General features: G+C 44.1%; 1 protein-coding gene across 1 annotated transcript in view; it reads right to left on the bottom strand.

Moving 5' to 3' along the window:
* Nucleotides 1-22,251, bottom strand: part of DENND3 (DENN domain containing 3) — a 1,010,513-nt gene that overhangs the window by 652,984 nt on the left and 335,278 nt on the right. The window contains exon 7 of the mRNA XM_069621709.1: nucleotides 10,828-11,046. Coding sequence (XP_069477810.1) covers nucleotides 10,828-11,046 — 219 coding nt within the window. The remainder of the gene's footprint in view (nucleotides 1-10,827; nucleotides 11,047-22,251) is intronic.

Below are 22,251 nucleotides of genomic sequence, written 5' to 3'. Positions count from 1 at the left end.
TCCTCACAGAAGGATACGGAATCCGGTGCCAAGGAGAAAGCCCCGCCCAGCAGCGGCCCGCAGAGCCCTGCAGCCTCGACTGTCGAGTAAGTTCACCTGGAATCAGGATTCAGCACGGAAGCGCCGCTCGCGCCGGCGGAACTCAGCGGGGGCAGAGCTCGTAAACGCAGCGCCGCCGGGGGCTCAAATTTTCACAGATGACGCCAGAGCCCGGCCACAACCGGTACACCAATCTACAGCGATTCAGCCAGCCCAAGGTGGGATTCATCAGCGCAGGATGTGAAGGCGGCACAGGAGCTTCGGGTCTAAGCGGCCATCTTCTCTGTGCGCAACAGCGCCCCCCAAGAGACTTGTTTATTTTACAAAAGAAACTCATTCAGTTTTATATTACAGGTATACGTCGAGGGACCTGTATGCCTTGGGAAATTAACGTCGAACTGCATGAGAAAAGAGGGAGGTCGTAGAGCAACCCAGTGGAAGCCCGACAAAGATGATGGGCTGAATTGTGTCTGCAAAAGACTCCCCCCAACCCTGTGTCCCCATGCTGAAACATTCCCTCTTTTGGACTCATTTGAACAATGTATTTATTGAAAGAGAGACACTCGAGTAAAAATGAACTCTTTGTGAAAAAGAAAAAAAAAAGACAATGGACTCCTGGTCTAAGCATCAAAAGAACCTGGGAGACAGACTGTGAAAACAGCTCAAAAGAAAGGACAAAGGCGACAGGACACAGACGGTCCACCAATGCCAAACTAAGTCGAGTATAAAGTGGAAGATGCGGAAGAAGAAAATGTGGGGAACAAGAGGGAAAAACACAGTTTTAAAAAAAAGTTATATATACACACATGTGCAGAAGAAGAAAATGAAGGAGAGATTATATTTTGTTGGGGTGGGAGTTGCAGACAAGATATGACATACGAAGAGACAATGGGCTAATGGGTATGGGTTATCTCAAAGCTTGACCAACCTCTCGAGTCTCACAATGGCTGTGAAAGTATCTAAGGCATACAGTTAGTTTAAAGCAAATAGAGATAGGAAGTGGGGCTTAAATGGAAGAAGATAAAATTAGTTTAGAGACACACACATGTTCTGTTTTAAGAATAACTGCGTTAGTATGTGACAACTTGTAGGATTGTGATAGAATATTTTTTATATAAGTATCAAGGAGGATGGACATGGATATGGTTGAAAGTCATTGCTTTAGCAACCAAGAACTTTCAAGACGGGGAAGTGTACTGGGGGTGCCGAAATTAAGATGTGGTACTTGCAACTGAATGCAGTAGGGGGCAGATCCCCCGCCCCCTTTAGAGGTAGGCAGAGACATTTGTATGGAATGATTTAGTATGGTAAATGTGTGAAAATAGACTCAAAGGGTTAAAGGACATTCGTACCTTTAATCATGGTTTAGTAAGAAGGCAAGGTACAGAATGCATAGTATAAAAATTGAGTAGGAAAATGAGTTTTTTCCTATACCCAGACAGAAAAGTACAATGTCTTTAACTGACAATTCCTTTATATGAGTAAAAGAAAAGTATTAAATGAAGAGATTACCTGTAGACAGTGGCCACATGAGCCAGCCCAGAGTTCAACAATTCAAGGCCGCCTTGCCGAGTAAGAAGCAGGCTGAAACCAGACAGTTAATTGGGCTGTGTCTGAACATGTAGCTAAGGGAAACAGCTACATGACCATATTTAGAGTAGAGTGACCGGGAAAAACCTAGGATATGTGCCAGAATGTATTTCATTTTGAAGGTTTAAACAGATAAGAAATAATTGCCCTGTGCGCGAATGTTCAACAAAGAGTTTTGCCTGGACATATTTAGAAAAGGTGGGGGGTTTGAGTCCCCTTTCTCTGACAAGATATAAAAGGGAGCTCCGATTTTAGCTGGGAGAGAGGTTTGTGTACTTGACAACGATGCGGTTTGTGGTCTGTGTCAGCCTGGCATGAAATAAAACCTGATGAACCTGACTCTGCCTTCTTGCCTGCTGTCCGATTACCTTTGCTGAAATGCCAGAGAGCTCCAGAGAATGCCAGAGAGGCTCGGAGAGCTTCAGAGAGGGTCCCAGAGAGCAACAAAGAGCCCCAGAATGTCAGGAGGGCCAGACAGAATTGAAGAGGTGAAAAGGAGCACGATTGAGGTCTTAGCACTTCAAGAACAGAGGTCAATTTCACAAGAGGCCCTCGGCACAAATGGCTTGTGCATTAATGCTGACAAAATCAAATTGTCATCCCGCTGAGGTGGAGATTCGTGAATAGGTGGATGCAACCTGAGTAGCCCCTCAAAATGATTTTGAATTGCCTCATTTAATAAAGAAAAATATATCTGTTCTTTATTCAAATAGGTACCTATTGATGACAAGTAATGTTTACAAGTGTCTACTTTCACTCTTGTAGATGCTAGGAGGACGCTTGCAATGGGTTTAAAGTGCTATTCAGCCTAAAGGCAAAACCGCAACCATTTGCTTTTATATTACTTTCTTGGGGAAGCCTTCCTGGAAGCATCCTGATTTTTAGATTCGGCTCAGCTAAATACAAATGAGCAAAGGTCAGTTCTTCAGCAACCAAGCTTATATGTTCAGATATTGAGGCCAGAAGTGAAGCACATGCCCCCTTTGCTGAGTCAAAAGATCTTCCGTCATCGGTAGCACCAATGTCGAAAGCTTCGCCAGATCGATCATATTGGTACACCAAATCTTTCGTGGACAGATCAGAACTACAAGAATCATTGTAGAATTCTTTGTTGCTTTGAATTTCATCAACATTGTGTGTATTAGGAGGTTAGTGTATAGAGCATTTTGTTAGACCAATCCATATGTAGAGCGACTCCCAAAGAATGATGTCCCTGCCCCTCTCCCCAAGCATATTGGGGGAAAAGGTATTGTACTGGTTGAAAACAAATCCACTGCTGGACCACCATATTACTGGAACAACATCTTCACAACAGACTGTTTTAGTTTCCATTCGTGCAGTGTGGACTTTATTCTCCTCAAAATGTCTGCTAAGATGTTTCTCTTTTCCTCTAGATGGGACGACGTCAGAAAAAGATGGTTTTCCATGGCCCAAAACCATATCTGCTCCACTAGAATACAAAGTGAATGGAATTGAGTCCGTCCCTTGTTTGTTTACATAAAACATTGTGGTGGTACGGAGGGTTGCGATGACTTCAGAGCATAGAAAATTGCTTTCAGGTCCAACATGTTTATGTGGTCTTTTCTCTACTGTTCTAACCAGAGACCGTGCAGTTGCAAAACTGACAATGTGCACCCACCCATCCGTACTGTGAGGTATCTATTGCCACACGATTTGAGGATGGAGAGGGGTTGAAACGCAGACCCTATTACTATGTTCTCAGATTTTTTTCCATCAAACCAGGGATTCTCAAATGTGAATTGGTACAGAAATTGCTATGCTCTGATGATCCAAAAACTGACTCCAGCAGCTGGCGAGAGGCCATTGTATGGTCCTCATTCAAAGTCTCGCATACGGGACTAGATGGATGCAAGATGCCAAAAGGTCTTACAGTCTCTGATACCACCAAGCTGACAGTGTTTGTCGAGTCATGAAGATAGAGAGGGAAGATAGGAGGGAAGGCTTTTCTTTGAGCAGTGTCCATCACTGCTCCAACGAACTGAATCCTCTGTGATGGGATTAAGTCTGATTTAGGCACATTTATCGAGAAACCCAGCAAGAAAAGTGTATCGCTAGTCAATTGTACCCTTTGTAACACCTCATCCGGGGATTGGGCCTTTATCAACCAATCACCTAGATATGGGTAATGTGCACCATTTTCAGCCACAGGTGGGCAGCCAGTGCCAACAACATCTTTGTGAAGACTATATGAGCCAATTTAGAGTAAAGGAAAGACAGATGCACTGATAATTGTATTTTACTATAGTAAACGTCAGGTACTGACTGTGATCCTTTAATATGGGTATGTAAAGATCTCGGAGGTTGGCATATGCCTACCAGTTGGTGTGGCGAAGAGATGCCAGAATCTGAGGAACTGTTATCATGCAAAACATCTCCACTAGCAGGAATTGGTTCAGAACTGAAAGATCTAAAATTGGCCTTATTCCACATGTTTTCTTTGGAATTATATCAGGAGTAGAATCCTTGTCCCAACTCTTTTTCTGGATTCAATTCTATTGCTCCCAAAGAGAGAAGTTTTTGAATCTCTCGACGAAGCTACAGAGATTACATTTGGAGCTTTTGTGGTGAACATAGTGGTGTTGCAGGAAGGACAAGAAAGTAGCCTAGACAGATGACGTTTAAGACTCAATCCTCTTGCGTGACGTTTTCCCACTGATGTAGGAATTTTGCAATCCTTGCTGCTACCAGAGATGTATGTTCCTTGTTGTGTATTAGAACCATTGACTCGTACATCCCTGTTTGGAAGTCAAATAGACTTATTTGGGTCCTGTGCCATGGTAGTTAAAGGTGTAAGACCAGCTTTTACTTTACCTTCGGTCTGGAACTCCTTTTATTCAATGCAGAATAAGCTTAGCTGTAGGGGAGGATGCAGTACCATTATTTGTTGTACAAGATTTAAAGGAGCTCAAATGTATTTTGATGATAAGGTTATTTAACGGAGATGGAACTCAAAGATTTTGCTGCAGTTAAACTTGCCTTACATTCTTGCAATAACTCATCTAAACAAAGTTTTACAATCAAAATGTAAATCCAACAAATGTTCTTGTATGTCTTGGTGTTGCTATGTAGCCGATAAGTGTGCATGTCTGCGCATACAGACTGCTTCCGTCATTGATCTGTCAATTCCTTTGTGACTTGCAGTTGTTGCAGGGCAGCCTCTAGCCCTTCTGAAACTCAGAAGGTGACCTCATCAGCCGCTTCCTGTGGGGAAATTCTGAACACCCCTCTAAGTATCCCAATGAAGTATGTTAAACCCTGATACTACTGTGGCTGCACAGGATTACAAGTGGTCGTAAAACGATGTTATTCCCCATCCAGGGAGCCCTAGATTTTTGGCGAAATTACTAGCTCAGATTTTTGGAGGAAAAGTGGAGGATTTACCTCCAACACCGGAGGTAAATCCTCTACTTTTCTTTAGAAAATCAGCAGAATTACCACTTGGTAATTCCGCTGGTGGTAATTCTGCCAAAACTTGGTCTTTATATTCTCTTTTTTGCTTTCATGGCTCAACGCCAAATGAAGCTTGTTTGAATGATTGATTCTCGGAAACTCGGGATGAGGCCCTATCACCATCGGAAAAAACTGCTTACACCCTACAACGTGAGGCTGTGCATAATACCTTAGCTGATAGTTCTCCATTATGAGCCTTGAAATCAAGTTGGGAGGAGTGGAGATAACTGGGGAAATGTATTCATAATTAGGTGTTTAATACTGGGGCCAAGAATCTAAGTAGCTGGACAGGGATTCGAACCCGTGTTGCTTTGCGTTGTCTTGCAAGCTAAACGTGTTTCCCCTGAGCTATCCTACTGGGGAAATTGAAGACAAACCTCTTGAAAATGTATAAAACAATTCAATGACGCCTCAAGCGCCCCCCTGATAAACAAAACTTTAATTCATTCCTTAGCAGTATGGCTCATGTTAATAGCTCACCGGAGGCTGTGATAAGGTCAGTAAAAATGTCCACACCAACCACAGATTTGCAGAGGGACCTCCATTTGGTTCTCTAATCCCTCACGAGGCTTTATGACAATTTCTGAGGGGCTGAAACTAAATAGTGAGGACTGAAGGACATCAACTCCAAATGAACAGACATAAAAAAAATCTTATTTTGCCCCTTAATGACATTTCTTATACTAAAGAGGAGGCTCTACGTCAAAAAGGGTTCAGTAAGAAATTGGGGCGGTTGACTTTGAGTATCTCGCCTAGACCAATAGAGGCAAATGACTTGGATATACTAGACTCACCATAACTGGAGCCTCTTGATTTACAAACAAATTTAACAATGTATCATAATGGGATAGCTCTTTCATTCAAAGTAACTAAAGGCAAACATCAGAGGGATAGCAACGACGTGATTGATCTTGCCCCATGTGCACCTTCAAAGTGAAGTACTGATAAAAGAATTAGAAAGCAAATTAAATTGAAGCAAAATAACATTCTTACTTGGGAAGTAAACTAAAAACAAATTGGGCCCACAAAGAAGTAATCATAAATTGAGAAACCAACACTACACTTGCTCAGAACTCTCTCTATTAAAGCAAGTAAAGAGTCATATTAAAACACTGATAGTGGCTACTCTCTGAATCACTTTTAATCATGGGTGTTGATGTTCATCTGTACCACACTCCTATTACTAAATATCCTGTAACCTCTATTACGATGTCTCTATAGGACATCTCCCTCACAATGTAGCTATCCAAATAACCGTAAAAAAAGAGAAACAGCAAATTTGAGAATCAAGTATGTTAAAAATATACTGGCAAAGCAGGGTGTGGTGTGTAAAAAACCAGAGAGCTCTCTCACGATTCACAGCCAGGTGACTTTGGGCTTGGATAGCCAACATTCTTCAGCCTTTGGAAGTGCAACAACCCTAAAGAATCTCACTCTGTTTTGCGCTTGCTTTCCTGGAACACTAGGAGCTTAAAAGATGCCTTGCCAAAGGTACAGCTAGGGAGTACTAGAGTCTACATGACATTGTTTTGCTAAAGGGGGTGTGGTTAAGGCAGATCCGCTTCCTAACTAGAGACAAATATTTGTTAAATTCAGCAAAAAAGGATTCAAGGTTGCCCTGATTTGGGGTTAATAATTGCAGTTAATTATCATTTAGATATTTCAATTGTTGAGTTGGAAAGCAAATGTGAAAACTTGATGGCGGTTCTCTTAATATGGAATACAGCTTACACTCAGGGAAGATGGTTAGTAGTTCATCTATATAATCCCCCTAGTAAAGGGTATTATTTAAATGTAATCAATGCATTCACTTTATTATTTGAAACAAGGACAGTAAAATATACAGCTGACAAATACAAAACGTCCAGACCTTGACAATGCTAAAGAATGCAAAGATCTGGCTTTGCCGGAGGGTCTTCCAAATACTACTTTAAAACAAAAGACAAAAAACGCACCAGGAATTATGTGGGCTGAATTGTAATTTGGGCAGGGACTGAAATGCTAAATGGAAAAACTTTGGAGAGACAATGCAGATGAATTTACATTGACAAAAAAGCCAGATCCACAATAGATTAGATTTTGCATTTTTGATATTATATAGCTCCCCAAGTGCCATAACTACGAGTTCTGTCTGGTCATTGTTGACACATTCACCGGCTGGATGGAAGCATATCCATGCTGAAAAGCTGATTCCATCACTGTGGCAAAGTTGCTCATGACTGACTTTATTCCCATATTTGGGCTCTGTCTGGTTCTAGTGACTAAGGGACTCATTCCACTGGTCAGATTTTCAGAGCGATCTCAAGGCACTTATATCTCACAACAATTTCACTGTGCTTACCACCCCAGTCTAGTGGGACAGTATAATGCTGAAACAGAAACATCAACTCTGATTGTCCAAAGTAAGATACAGGCCTTAAAAGGGCTAATGCCTAACTCTTCGTTCTGCTACACATGCATAATTACTACGATAAGAAACATGGTTTGTCACCCCATTAAGTATTCAATGGATGCCCAATGAAAACTGTTTGACTCTCCACCTGGAAGATGAAAATGTTTTTAAATTACTCTAAGACCTATGACAGATCTATTAATTCTCTTCAGTTGCAGGAGTACGAGGCCCTACCAGAACCGGCCACTGGTCCTTGTCATCCAATTAAGCTTGACGATTATGTGTACATGAAAATACATCCATGAAAATCCGCGCTGCAACCATACTGTTACGGACCCTACCTGATCCTGCTCACCACACAGGCAGATATCAAGTGCCTGTGACTTCTGTCCTCATGCACTTTAGGGCAGGCAGGTTCAACCGCCCACTGTCATCTTGGGAGACGGTACTCTTAGAACCGGCAACTCAGGAGCTGCCTCGATTTTGTTCATGCCCCATCCTTCGATCAATTCTGTAGCAAGGACGTCTGAAGAGTCAACCTATTTAGCTGTATGCCAACCTCCCAAGGCGAAACCCAATTCTGCTGGAACTGTCTGGCATTGTGGATATGCTCAAAAAATTGCTTTTCACCCAGCTCCAGAAAGCCATGGAACTTCCTTAGCAGTAGAGAATTATTCTAGCCTCTCAGATTCCACAGCAGTCTCCCTCACTCAAGGGAGATATAACCTCCGCCCGCACAAAGGGCTACTCTAAGAGTAAGAGAAGGAAGTCAAAACTGATTCTGACCCAAATTCTTTGCTGATACACCTTCTGTCACTGCCTCCTGCAGCACATGAGGAGCCTGAAGAAAGTAGTTTGGGGCACTGTAGTGATATGCGGAGCCCAGGTGGTTTCTGGGTTTCTTGTTACACTAGACCTGCTGGATTCTTTCTCGTAACAAGCTGTTTGCTTATCCCGATGCGGGTGTTTGATTGCCTTTGATCAGATTTAACTCTTTGATCCAGATAACTCTCTTCCTCATATGATAACTATTATCCTGACTGAATTGACAGCTGTGTGTTGCTTCCGGTTAGATTATACTTCTTGCCTGCCTCTTGAAGAAAAGGAAATTTCCTGACTTTTTTCCACTACATTTGTGGGAACTAGTTTACTGAAACTTTAAAGACATATCTTTTAGGTCACAGACTTATTTGCTTAAGAATTCCTTATTGTACATGATCATGTGTGTGTACTGCCTTTAGTTGTGTCCTTTATTGCTACAATCGTCACCTTTAATACTAAATACTATGAATCACAGGCCCCTGGTGCACAACCTTGGGTCGGCAGCAAAATGACTTTCCTCCACACAACCTGGCAGTATGCCTGCATTCAGAATGTTTGATTGCAGGGTCTGCACCCATTTACCTCAACGATTTGGCCTTTGGGTTCCTGTAGCTCCTGTTCTTTTAAACTAGGGAGATGTGAGCAGTGACCTTGGATTGGTTTCCAGCACCCATGGTTCCAAACCCGCTACTGGTCATCATTCGCAGATGGTGGGTTCCTGAACCCACCAAATCACCCTTCCACAGAAATCTGCTTCAATTAATTTATACACTACAGCTACAGATTTTTCTACTACATCAACCAGGGCTCTATATTCATGCACCTTCCCCTCATGGATTGTCCTGTGCTCCTTCCCCACTCTCCTATCTCTCATTGCCTAGCATCCACAGAGTGACATTCTTTCTCTGCCCATCTTCAGTTCTGCAATGCTTTCAGTATGCTTTAGCCCCCTCTAATCTCTCTGTTCTTGTCTGTTTATTCTCCTCCTCGCTCCCTTCTCTCTGTTCTTGTCAGTTTATTCTCCTCCTCGCTCCCTTCAGTTCTTCTCTATCTTCTTATCATTCACTGCCCTCCCGGTGCCCAGCCCAACTTTTCATTTGTCTTCAGTTTGTGAAACACAGGTGAAATAGCCAATGAGTTTCACAGGTAACAAAGGTAGAGTCAGGTTTATTTTCATACAGCTGTGCAGAAATCGACAAGGAAACGAGTATCCCCATCCCAAAATTGTGTCATTTGACGACAGAAACCTCCTGGGTTTTACAGGGTTATACACAATAGGTTTCATATAGAAAATGAGTGTGATACATTGCTTCGGTTACATAACAGGTCATCCTCTGGCCTTGAGTGTCATGGTTTTGCTGAACCATGTTAGGCTTGTACCATTCGGCTTGGCCTACCAACGTGAGACAATCTCAACCTGTAACTGACTCTTTCTCTCATAAGTAACAGGGGCCACTCTTCTAAGCAGCAACCATGTGATCCTCGTTCCGGTTCTCAGGCAACAACATCCAGCCTTTATTAGTGACATCATAAGGGCATGTCGTGCTCTGCGAAGATACTACTGTTATAGCCGCACAAACGTTTGGGCTTAGAAATGTACACAAGCCAATTACAACCTTTCAGAGGATTCACAGCACTATCTCTTCAGCTGTTGTTACAGTGATGCTCTGTGTGTGGCTTATGTACATCCAGGGGTTTATGAGAAACACAAAATACAGATGACTGCCACACCTTTTTGCTACAAAAGCATGGAATCCCTTTCCTTATTTTGCATCCACTCAACCTCCACTCTTGTTTCTTTTCAATCGTCCCTCAAGACTCACCTTCTTGCTACATTCAAGTCACTAGAAGTGCATCATGCTGTTTGCTCATGTATTTTCATTGTTGCCATTCTTGTAATTTTGTACACCGCTTTGTAGAAAGGCTTTATAGGCTCAAATTAACAAATGATATTCCTTGTTAACAAATGATATTCCTTGAGGTATGTTGTGCAGGTCTTTTATGAAGCAATTGCATTCCTGCATCTCACTCAAAATGCAGTCTAGCACTATGGCTATTGTTATCTCAGATTTAGGGCTCAAGCTGTAAATCTTAGCTCTTTTGACTTTTGGAGAAGGACGGGGTGCAGGAGTATAGGGAAAACTCATGGTTTCTGTGATTGCTGGGGGGCTGGCCAGGCAGGGAGCGAGAGATTGAGTGTAGGTACAGTATTATGTTGTTTATTGCAGAATTCAGAATGTTCTACTGACACACTTATATCCAACATGATACCAAATTCTGTTACAAGATCATTTTTGACAGAAGAACCCCCCTCGCACTCTCCCACTAAGAAACAGTTTTTACCATTAGCATGTTCATTCTTGCTAATGGATGACTCCAATGACCTCAGCAGAAGACCCCGCGATAGACTTATACGAAACCTAAAGGTTAGTGAAAGCTTGCTCTATTGTTTGTTTGAATTAAAGAAAGGAGAACATGACAAGACATCCAAAAGAATACATCTTAGGACATACCTTAACGACTTCATCAAAGTGATCGAGATGGCAGCCCATGAGAAAACACGTTGGGGCCATTAAAAAATCGAGCATATGAGAAGATAATATGGGCACAAAGGTATGCTGCCACTGGAGAGGATGAAGGTACAGCATAAAACATTCCGCAACAAGTGTTAACAAGGCCCAATCAGAGGAGAAGAAAACAATCCGATGCTCAGTTAAAATGCAAGACATAATCTGCAAAAGAATGAAAAATAACTCTTATTCAGAAATTAAAGCACATGCAATGTTAAAGTACAAAGTATGAATACTACACCCAATAATGGTGTCAATATAATAACTATCACTGTTACTAGAATATAATGTATCAGAATATATTGAAAACATTCTTACACAAAGCATGTATCCTATCATTTTCACATTCCCGTTTATCAGCAACTTTTATGAAATGCTCAATTGGGCTCGCCCAATCATAAGCAAATATTTCGGAGACATTCTGGCCACTATTACACGGTAGTCGCTCTGAATTCTTCTTTCCTGTCTGATGGAAAAAGAAGAGCGTCCTCAGTGCCAGCAAGATAGCTCACCTGCACTACCCTTGCACACTGCTTCCCCTCTCCTGTTGGGGCCTCTGTGTCCCTAGCCCTGTGCCACTACCATGCTGCGACTGGGCCATGATGCCACACACCTTTCTCATGCATCCACGCGTCTTGCTGCCAATAGGGGAAAAAGGGATGTCGCAAACATTTTTTCATGTTCGTCTATTTTGCTTCACGCCTAGCTCTCCCCACCACCGGGTATTAACAGCCCTAGCACTGGTACCCAAAACCCACCATAATGCCCTTGCTTCACTTGGAAAGTTACGTTTGATTTCCAGGCGCCTGACCAGGTGGGTTTGTGTACTATTAACAGGTCATGCAGACGTACCCACAGTGAGTTACCAAGCACTGACCAGCAGATTTAAAATTTAACAATAGGCCTCTTCTTACCCATGTTAATACTAAAGCAGAGTGGGCAGTGATAGACTGGACAACCACCAACATTGTAGTTTTCTGCATACGTTTTATCCAGGCGATTCTTCAGGTAAAGGTTGGTTCAATGGCTACCGGATAGAACTATAAACAATACAGGCGTTTGATTCCAACCAGCATCAACTTTTGACAAAAGAAGGTTGCAGGTCAAATGATGGCTTACTGGTCCCCTGTGTCAGGAATAATACCTTGTCTGATGACGTCTGGATTGCCATTAGGTGTGCACCTCTCTGAAATCCTTCTGTTCTGGCCAAATCCCTGGTCTCTGGTTTTGTAGAGATGGGGCCTGTCCCTATGGGAGGCAAGCCTAGGGCTGAATTGAACTCAAGACACTGGGCGGACACACCCCAGGAGACACCCCAGCCAATTCACGGGAAACCCTTCGGGGAATAAAAACCCTGCCGTGTAATTGCTTCAGATTCCGGTAAAGATTGAAGTTGTGAGAGGATTGCAAAAGGAGATGGGGAGGAACACAGGTAGCAAGGCAAGGTACATAAGTAGGAGTTCACAGAGTAACAGAAGACAAGGCAGGATGCAGAATGGAATCTAGGAGGAGATGCGGAGGAACACAGGTAGCAAGGCAAGGTACATAAGTAGGAGTTCACAGAGTAACAGAAGACAAGGCAGGATGCAGAATGGAATCTAGGAGGAGATGGGGAGGAACACAGGTAGCAAGGCAAGGTACATAAGTAGGAGTTCACAGAGTAACAGAAGACAAGGCAGGATGCAGAATGGAATCTAGGAGGAGATGCGGAGGAACACAGGTAGCAAGGCAAGGTACATAAGTAGGAGTTCACAGAGTAACAGAAGACAAGGCAGGATGCAGAATGGAATCTAGGAGGAGATGCGGAGGAACACAGGTAGCAAGGCAAGGTACATAAGTAGGAGTTCACAGAGTAACAGAAGACAAGGCAGGATGCAGAATGGAATCTAGGAGGAGATGGGGAGGAACACAGGTAGCAAGGCAAGGTACATAAGTAGGAGTTCACAGAGTAACAGAAGACAAGGCAGGATGCAGAATGGAATCTAGGAGGAGATGCGGAGGAACACAGGTAGCAAGGCAAGGTACGTAAGTAGGAGTTCACAGAGTAACAGAAGACAAGGCAGGATGCAGAATGGAATCTAGGAGGAGATGCGGAGGAACACAGGTAGCAAGGCAAGGTACATAAGTAGGAGTTCACAGAGTAACAGAAGACAAGGCAGGATGCAGAATGGAATCTAGGAGGAGATGCGGAGGAACACAGGTAGCAAGGCAAGGTACATAAGTAGGAGTTCACAGAGTAACAGAAGACAAGGCAGGATGCAGAATGGAATCTAGGAGGAGATCCTGAGGAACACAGGTAGCAAGGCAAGGTACATAAGTAGGAGTTCACAGAGGAACAGAAGACAAGGCAGGATGCAGAATGGAATCTAGGAGGAGATGCGGAGGAACACAAGTAGCAAGGCAAGGTACATAAGTAGGAGTTCACAGAGTAACAGAAGACAAGGCAGGATGCAGAATGGAATCTAGGAGGAGATGAGGAGGAACTCGGGTAGCAAGGCAAGGTACATAGTAGGAGTTCACAGAGTAACAGAAGACAAGGCAGGATGCAGAATGGAATCTAGGAGGAGATGGGGAGGAACACAGGTAGCAAGGCAAGGTACATAAGTAGGACTTCACAGAGTAACAGAAGACAAGGCAGGATGCAGAATGGAATCTAGGAGGAGATCCTGAGGAACACAGGTAGCAAGGCAAGGTACATAAGTAGGAGTTCACAGAGTAACAGAAGACAAGGCAGGATGCAGAATGGAATCTAGGAGGAGATGGGGAGGAACACAGGTAGCAAGGCAAGGTACATAAGTAGGAGTTCACAGAGTAACAGAAGACAAGGCAGGATGCAGAATGGAATCTAGGAGGAGATGCAGAGGAACACAGGTAGCAAGGCAAGGTACATAAGTAGGACTTCACAGAGTAACAGAAGACAAGGCAGGATGCAGAATGGAATCTAGGAGGAGATGGGGAGGAACACAGGTAGCAAGGCAAGGTACATAAGTAGGAGTTCACAGAGTAACAGAAGACAAGGCAGGATGCAGAATGGAATCTAGGAGGAGATGGGGAGGAACACAGGTAGCAAGGCAAGGTACATAAGTAGGAGTTCACAGAGTAACAGAAGACAAGGCAGGATGCAGAATGGAATCTAGGAGGAGATGCGGAGGAACACAGGTAGCAAGGCAAGGTACATAAGTAGGAGTTCACAGAGTAACAGAAGACAAGGCAGGATGCAGAATGGAATCTAGGAGGAGATGAGGAGGAACTCGGGTAGCAAGGCAAGGTACATAAGTAGGACTTCACAGAGTAACAGAAGACAAGGCAGGATGCAGAATGGAATCTAGGAGGAGATGGGGAGGAACACAGGTAGCAAGGCAAGGTACATAAGTAGGAGTTCACAGAGTAACAGAAGACAAGGCAGGATGCAGAATGGAATCTAGGAGGAGATGGGGAGGAACACAGGTAGCAAGGCAAGGTACATAAGTAGGAGTTCACAGAGTAACAGAAGACAAGGCAGGATGCAGAATGGAATCTAGGAGGAGATGCGGAGGAACACAGGTAGCAAGGCAAGGTACATAAGTAGGAGTTCACAGAGTAACAGAAAACAAGGCAGGATGCAGAATGGAATCTAGGAGGAGATGCGGAGGAACTCGGGTAGCAAGGCAAGGTACATAAGTAGGAGTTCACAGAGTAACAGAAGACAAGGCAGGATGCAGAATGGAATCTAGGAGGAGATGGGGAGGAACACAGGTAGCAAGGCAAGGTACATAAGTAGGAGTTCACAGAGTAAGAGAAGACAAGGCAGGATGCAGAATGGAATCTAGGAGGAGATGCAGAGGAACACAGGTAGCAAGGCAAGGTACATAAGTAGGAGTTCACAGAGTAACAGAAGACAAGGCAGGATGCAGAATGGAATCTAGGAGGAGATGAGGAGGAACTCGGGTAGCAAGGCAAGGTACATAAGTAGGAGTTCACAGAGTAACAGAAGACAAGGCAGGATGCAGAATGGAATCTAGGAGGAGATGCGGAGGAACACAGGTAGCAAGGCAAGGTACATAAGTAGGAGTTCACAGAGTAACAGAAAACAAGGCAGGATGCAGAATGGAATCTAGGAGGAGATGCGGAGGAACTCGGGTAGCAAGGCAAGGTACATAAGTAGGAGTTCACAGAGTAACAGAAGACAAGGCAGGATGCAGAATGGAATCTAGGAGGAGATGGGGAGGAACACAGGTAGCAAGGCAAGGTACATAAGTAGGAGTTCACAGAGTAACAGAAGACAAGGCAGGATGCAGAATGGAATCTAGGAGGAGATGCAGAGGAACACAGGTAGCAAGGCAAGGTACATAAGTAGGAGTTCACAGAGTAACAGAAGACAAGGCAGGATGCAGAATGGAATCTAGGAGGAGATGAGGAGATGAGGAGGAACTCGGGTAGTGGGGTTGGGCACATGAAGAATAGAGCAAAAGAAGGCTGGACAGGGTGCAGAAAAAGAAGACAGCGTATCATGGCATTTCACCCCATTTTGCTCACTGGGGTAGGAGCAACATGTGAGACACCATCTCATTTCAAAACATCCCTTCATAATGATAAAACTAGCATTAGTTTGTCATGATATATTATGCAGCACAAGCATGTCAGGGACCTTTTTCCCCCTGCAATGAGTGTGCGCAAAATAATAACTTTTTATTTTTACACTGCCAAATAATTTTTTAAGGAGGACTCCAACCCGTCTCACACCCAACCTCCACACGCAGACCGTGTCACAGTAGACCAGGAACCAGGCCGTTGGGTTATCAATGAATATTTATTAATTTGTGATTTAATAGAAAAATTGAATGCACAGTTACAAGAACCACCAATGTGTGGCAACACAAGCTTCAGAACAGTTCAAAACACCATTAAAATGAATGCAACCCACAGGAAAGTGCACGCGCACACAAAGGATTTTGGAAGGCATTTTCAGCAACACTATGGGAACAGCAATGAATGAACCAAATCGTTTTCTGTACCAGGTAAATGGGTTTCTATTTAGTTGGGACAGTTGCTATGGGGCAGCACACAAGGGTATTTCGTGCTACTGAAACTAGAAGACACATGGTGATTCAGAACAGACCACCTAACACACAATAAGAAATATATTTTTAATACATGCAACACATGAATAAAATAAAAGGGAATACAATTTTAAATCTGTGATCAGAATATAGTAGGGGGAAGAGGGATAGAGTAGGAAAAACGATTTTTCAGAGGTTAAAAGACATTTTAAAAAAAACGAAAATGGAAATCACACTCATTTTTCCTAAGGCTTCAAATGACACACACGCTTCAAACAAGGGGAAACTCACATAGGAACTCGGTTTTCAGGTAAAATGATAGCGGCACATAACAGGGAGACTTTGGGGAAAGGGATTACTCACAATAACAAAATCGGTATGGGTTCAAATTGACAGATGCAACTAGGACTAACATTTGTAAAACACCATTTAAACGCATGTACAAATTAAGTTATTTAGCTAATAATGAATTTAATTCTTTGGGGAGCTATTTAGGACTATATGACTTGCAAGACGCTGGTAAAAGAAAGAGTTAGTTCCGGATTCTAACTTTCTCTATTCCATGAAATAATGCGGGAATTGACTGATTTACTGAACAAATATACTAGGGATCTACAAAAGCAACTGGAATTCTTCAATGGGAACTGGCAGAAATGCACGGGCAAACAAAGGGTTTCAATGAGAACAATTTTCTCAATGGGAAAAAGGACTGAATTACACAAACAAAGGATTTGCAATGGAAACAGTTACTACAATGCACAGGAGAGTGAAAGCTTTTCAATAGAACATGACTGAATTACACCACAAATAAAGGGCAGGGTATTTCTTTAGCAAGGTGAATCTCTATAGCAATGCTGAAAAATATAGGGCTTATTTGATCTATGGCTGGTGATGTATATACAAAGAAAGGGCTTTATGAACATCAAGGGGTGCCAGGGCTTCACTGCAGTGACAATCAATGGGTCAGTCAAGGCCTCTCTCTCTGTACTCCCAACAGCTCCTGGCTTTGCTCCAAGACCAGGCACAATTCAGCAAAGATGGTTCCAGATTTTGACAGCTGCTCACCACGGATTTGGTAGGGAGAATCTCCTCATTTGAGGCGGAGTGAACTATTTATACGGCAAATTACATCACAGCTGAGTCATCTTCCTTGCAAAATTGATAGGGCAATGTTCAGGTGTTCCCTCCCCCTCTGCGAGCTGGTACGTCCAGAGAATGGGGGAGTGATTTGAGAAGCCAGGGGAGGATACCTCATCTATCATCTAACTGAGACAGGGGGTTGGATCTGGATTTTGTACATGGAAATCTCAAATGCCCTTTCTCATTATACTACGCCACATATGCCGTTTTTTTTAATACTAGATTTTTCAGGGATTTGCATAGACCTTGTTTCCAGTCTGTGCGACTTACTGGTGCCACGCTACAGTATTTTCTCGTTTCCATCCGAACTATATTACTGAAAAATATGGCATTCGGTGGGCGGAAGATTAATCATCTATTACACCATTTCTCAAATTTCTATGGTTGTCACATTTATCCATGTTTTCCTTTTAACTTTTGGCATGTTGGTGTCACCAAAATTGTTTTTGGTTTACCATGTGCACCTCACTGACACCTTTTCAAAAATCCTAACATGGATATTTTAGGATGAATATTATGGATATTACACGTTGAAACCTATGTCTCCCAATTTTACCCAAATGGAACTCGACTCCCTCCATAAACCTGCCCCCACCTTTGTCATGTGTTGCTGTGACATCAAGAGGGGTCCCGTTTGAGATTAGATCACATTCCAAGAGCCTCAAAGGATAGATGCTAGTTAAGGCATGTTTTTTAATTACAGCCCAAGTGATTTGAGTCAAACTGCTGGGGAGCAGCCATGCTTGAATGGAACCAGACATACATTACCATGACAACAGGCTTTGAAGTCTGAGTTTCACATTTGGGAAAATGCAACTAGAAACCAATATTTGGGCCTAACTTTGTTGAAAGCAGTTCTTAACCAACCTTGGCAAATGCACAAAATCTGAACATGGAAATCCTTGCAAAAGTAATTTCCTACAAGCAATGATCACAGTGATCACAGAAGGTCAACATAAATATATATAATTTTTGAATGCCTCAAGAGTTAATTTTCAAGGTACAATTGCAATGTTACTGGGTGCAGATTTTAGCCGTGACACTTTTCCATTCTGTTGCAGTCTCGCATCTCCTTTTAAGTTCTGGGAATTATTTTTGACATTTTTTTGTGATGGGCTCCTTATGAACAAACGTACAGTTCCTTTATTGGATTTTTTTAATGCATTTTGAAGAGCAGGTCTTTAATAGAAAGGGAAATGGATTTTGAAGGCAATGATTTTGGTCATATTGAAAAAAACTCCATTCTGCTGTGCAGGCTTGCACACATTCTAGTCATTTTTATTTACACGTTAGATGCCGCAGTTTCTGACAACAGTACTTAAGCTATTTGAGACTTTTGCAACTGTAGTCTCGGGTCTTTCCCTTCCGTGAGGCAATGAACATTTTTAGGTACCTCCAAGTTTGGATGGCAAAATTTGCTCCTTTTCTTTTTGACATTACAGGGCCTGATTTCCATGTCAACCCAAACCGGCCCTTTACTGAGGGGCATGTTCCCCCACTGACTCTGGTCTTCAGTGGTGCCGTTTTAGGGCTATTTCACCCCAAAACCTTTGAAAGAGTAAGTAGAATATAGTACCTTGAAAGATTTGCAAGGGATGTTCCTATATTGTATCATGTAAGGATATAAGTAAGTGGTGTTATACATGCTTACGGGCAGTCTAAACTAATATTTAGAAAAGCAACAGTGCTTCAAGCTGCAAAACTATACTGAAAGCGCTTTAATGCTCAAATGGGCTCCTAGGGGCCCATATTAACATTGTATTGAAATGTAGCTACATAGCATGAGAGAAGTGTGTTTCTGTGATAACATATATTCATTCATTTATGTAACTGTTTATAATAGCAAAGCGCTAAGCAACCTTATAGCTTGATCATATCATACAAACAATCAAACACACTTACATATATAATTATGAGCAAGTCAGTGCATTAACCCTATATGCATACATTTAACACATAGCTGTAATGAATAGGCAGTGAAATGAAACCCACTCGATATACTGGTAAGGGGGATTTTGAAACCAGAGACCCTATAAATATGCTGCCAGCCTCCATACAAGGGCTTGCTTTGGCTATATTTGCTGAGATCTTGTCAGAAGACACACGTGGTGTGAGCTCTGGACTATACCTTTTAAGACATTTAAAATGCAATTGGTTGACAACCGACGTGTGAATGCGCTCCTCCTTGACCCGTAATCTGCAGGTGTGCCCCCACTTGCACCCCCTGACATGGCTCCATATTGCCAGACAAGGATGACTGACTCAAGGAGCTCTTGACAACTCGTAAACTTGAAGAAATCGGTTTGCTGGAACCTTAGAAACCCCATTGTCCCGCACGGCGTACAAGATGAAAGTGAAATTGAGGCCCGTGACTACTGCTATCTGCGCCTCCACAGGGGAAGAGAGGCTTGGAGGGCCGGTTGTGTCGTTGGGGCTGCGGCCCTGGATCTCATTCCCCCGCTCTAAAAAGATGATTTGCGGGCGGGGGCTGCTGAGCAGCTATGTGATGGCAGTTGGAGCCGTGAACTCTGGCATTACAAGATCCTGAAGTATCAAGAACCCTGTTCTACAGCACTGACGTGTACCAGGAAGACCCCGTTGTGTGGTGGTAGGTCCCAGGCACCAGCAGGTCGAAAAGCATTGAAAACCTTGAGGCCATAACGGAAATATGCAGCAGCGAAGCCAATTACCGTAGAAAGGGGAGGAACGACTGCTTGCCAGCTCCAGGCTGCGAGGGCTGGATGCCGGCCTGCACATCTCTACTTGCGAGACCGCAGTTGCGGACAACAACCTTTGCCTGCAACCTTCCCTGTCAGCATATCCCGACTTTGATACCCGTAGACACGGGCTCGCAGAGACAGCGCCCCTTGCCTGCCTTGGTGCTCCGTGCACACATTGAGACGCGTATGACCACCAGTGAGCAGTGCAGGCACCTTCGGAGTCCCGAATACACATCCTGCAATACCGGACACCATAGTATCTGATCATTCGACCAGCAGCACGGGCGGGAGAGCGGAGGGTTGAAAAACGTATTAACATTCAATACAGCCAACGCGATACACATAAAGGAGATACCCCGTGTGCTGGATCGTGCCCTCATTGGCAATAAATGTCAGCCATACCTGCCACCTGTGGTGCCTGCTGCACGTTAAAGTATAATTTTTCATGTTAGTGTAGGCCGGAGGCTGTGAACACTTGACATATTGATGTACCAGTCTGTTGAGTCTGCGCAGCAGTAAAGTTTTCTATGAGAAACACTGCCTGCAGCTAAATGACTGCATGGGGAAGTCACATCCATTATGAAACATTACAATAACTGTGAGTGAGATTTTCCCTGTGTGCTGCATTCGCCATCCGTGCTGTAATCATTATCCGAGGTGACCCTTCTTAGCTATGTCTGGGCAGGCCTGTCAATACGAAGTGCCTGGGCTAGCTCGCGCAGGTCAAGAGCCCAACTGCAAGCTCCCCTTGAGCCATGTCCCCCGCGGCACCAGGTGTATACATACTGTTTGGACTGCACATGTTCTTATGCTGAATGGACCAATGATTTAGGGGGTAACTTGTGGTAAACGACGGTCCCGGAACATAGGGCTCCCTGGAAGACATTGGTGAAGAGCAGGAACAATAGTCATTGGCCCGCAGGGTGTGGGCACCCTCCAGAGGGGTCGTATGCCCGCCCTGCAGGCTTAAGGAGTCATTCCCTGCACCAAGGACGAGAGAGCCTTGACCCCAGAGAAAGTGAATCTACACAAGGGCCTGGGGCTGGGCAGCAGCCCCTTGAGAAAAATCGGGCCTGGGGAGTGGCCCCCTATGCCGAGGTCTGACTGGGTGCTGCGGGATGCAGGGTCCCGACTGCCTGAGGAGTGCTGGGGATTCGGTCCTCATGCTGGTGGGCGCACAGGTAAGGAGGAGTGGTGACAGAAAGGGGTAGAGGAAACCTCTGGAACGCGCAGAAGTGCACAACAGAACCTTGAGTGTGTGGGGACCATGACGTGGGTGTGTGGCCCCCCAATTTGGGTGTGTGACCGCCCACTTCGGCCCCATCAAAGAAGATATAAAACCCCTGGTTAAGTGGTTTGGGGGCCCCTCACGTGGACACTTCTCTGGACAAGACACGCCCCGAGTGTCTTCTAAGATCATAAAAGAAACTCTCCCCCGGCGATATTGATTGGGGATGCCAGGTAATTGCCGGAGTCTCGTGGTAGTCACCCACAGGAGTGGGAGTGAATTCCTGGGGACCCAGGTGCCGATGAGAGCCTCTACCGTGGCGCAGTAGTGCATGGAGCCCATAGCCTGATTGGCAGGCTTCGGATATCCAGGCAAGAGGGAAAGCACAGACTCCAATAAAGCAAGGGTGATGGCGGCAGGAGGTGAGGACTCAATGGCAACGAAGAGGGACGTCGCCTCGCTGTTGGAGGAAATCAGGGGCATGAGGGCTGCCATTGGGAAAAAGTGGAGAAGATTAATGTCAGGCTCGATAAAATGGAGGAGAGGCTACAGGAGGTGGAACACAACCAGTCCTCGCTGGACACCATGGAAACCCAAATGGACGTCAGGCTGGGCGAAATAGGTCCAAGAGAAGAGAAGGTCTTAAAGATGGACGATTTTGAGAATCGCGAAATACGGAACAACCTCCGGATTTTCATGGTTCTGGAGAAGGAGGGCGAGACGGAAAGGGATCTCAAGAGCATAATCCACGAAATCACGAAGCTTCTCTTTGACGATGACTCGATTGACGAAAGAAAAAGCTCGAAAGAGTTCATAGAGCTGGCGGGCCATCGGGCACACCGAGATCAGTGCAGGTGCCCTTTCACAATTATCCCGACAGACTTAACATTCTAGACAAGGCGAAGGTCGAAAGGGAAGGTGATGTTGGGTATGGCAAGGATCACTATATTCCAGGATTTGTCCTCCCTCACCCTTGCAAAGAGTCGCTTTGTGCCTCCCCTGCAAAAAGACCCTACTAAGAAGATACAGAGAGTCATTGAGGACACTACCACATTTGCCCTACAGAGACTGGATCTCTAAATGAGAATATGACTTCTTCAATTCTTCACACAATAAGATACCTAATTTCTATGAACTGCCTAAAGTGCACAAAGGCAGGGAGAACCCCTTGGAAGACCAATTGTTTCAGGTTGTGGGCCACTATTGGAGCCCATTTGTCAATGTATTGACCACTTCCTAA

The sequence above is a fragment of the Ambystoma mexicanum genome, chromosome 5q (assembly GCF_040938575.1).
Source record: "Ambystoma mexicanum isolate Mex_15411 chromosome 5q, UKY_AmexF1_1, whole genome shotgun sequence".
NCBI classification, from domain to species: domain Eukaryota; kingdom Metazoa; phylum Chordata; class Amphibia; order Caudata; family Ambystomatidae; genus Ambystoma; species Ambystoma mexicanum.
Note: the sequence above shows the minus strand (reverse complement) of the source record. Positions and strands in the feature narration are given on the sequence as shown.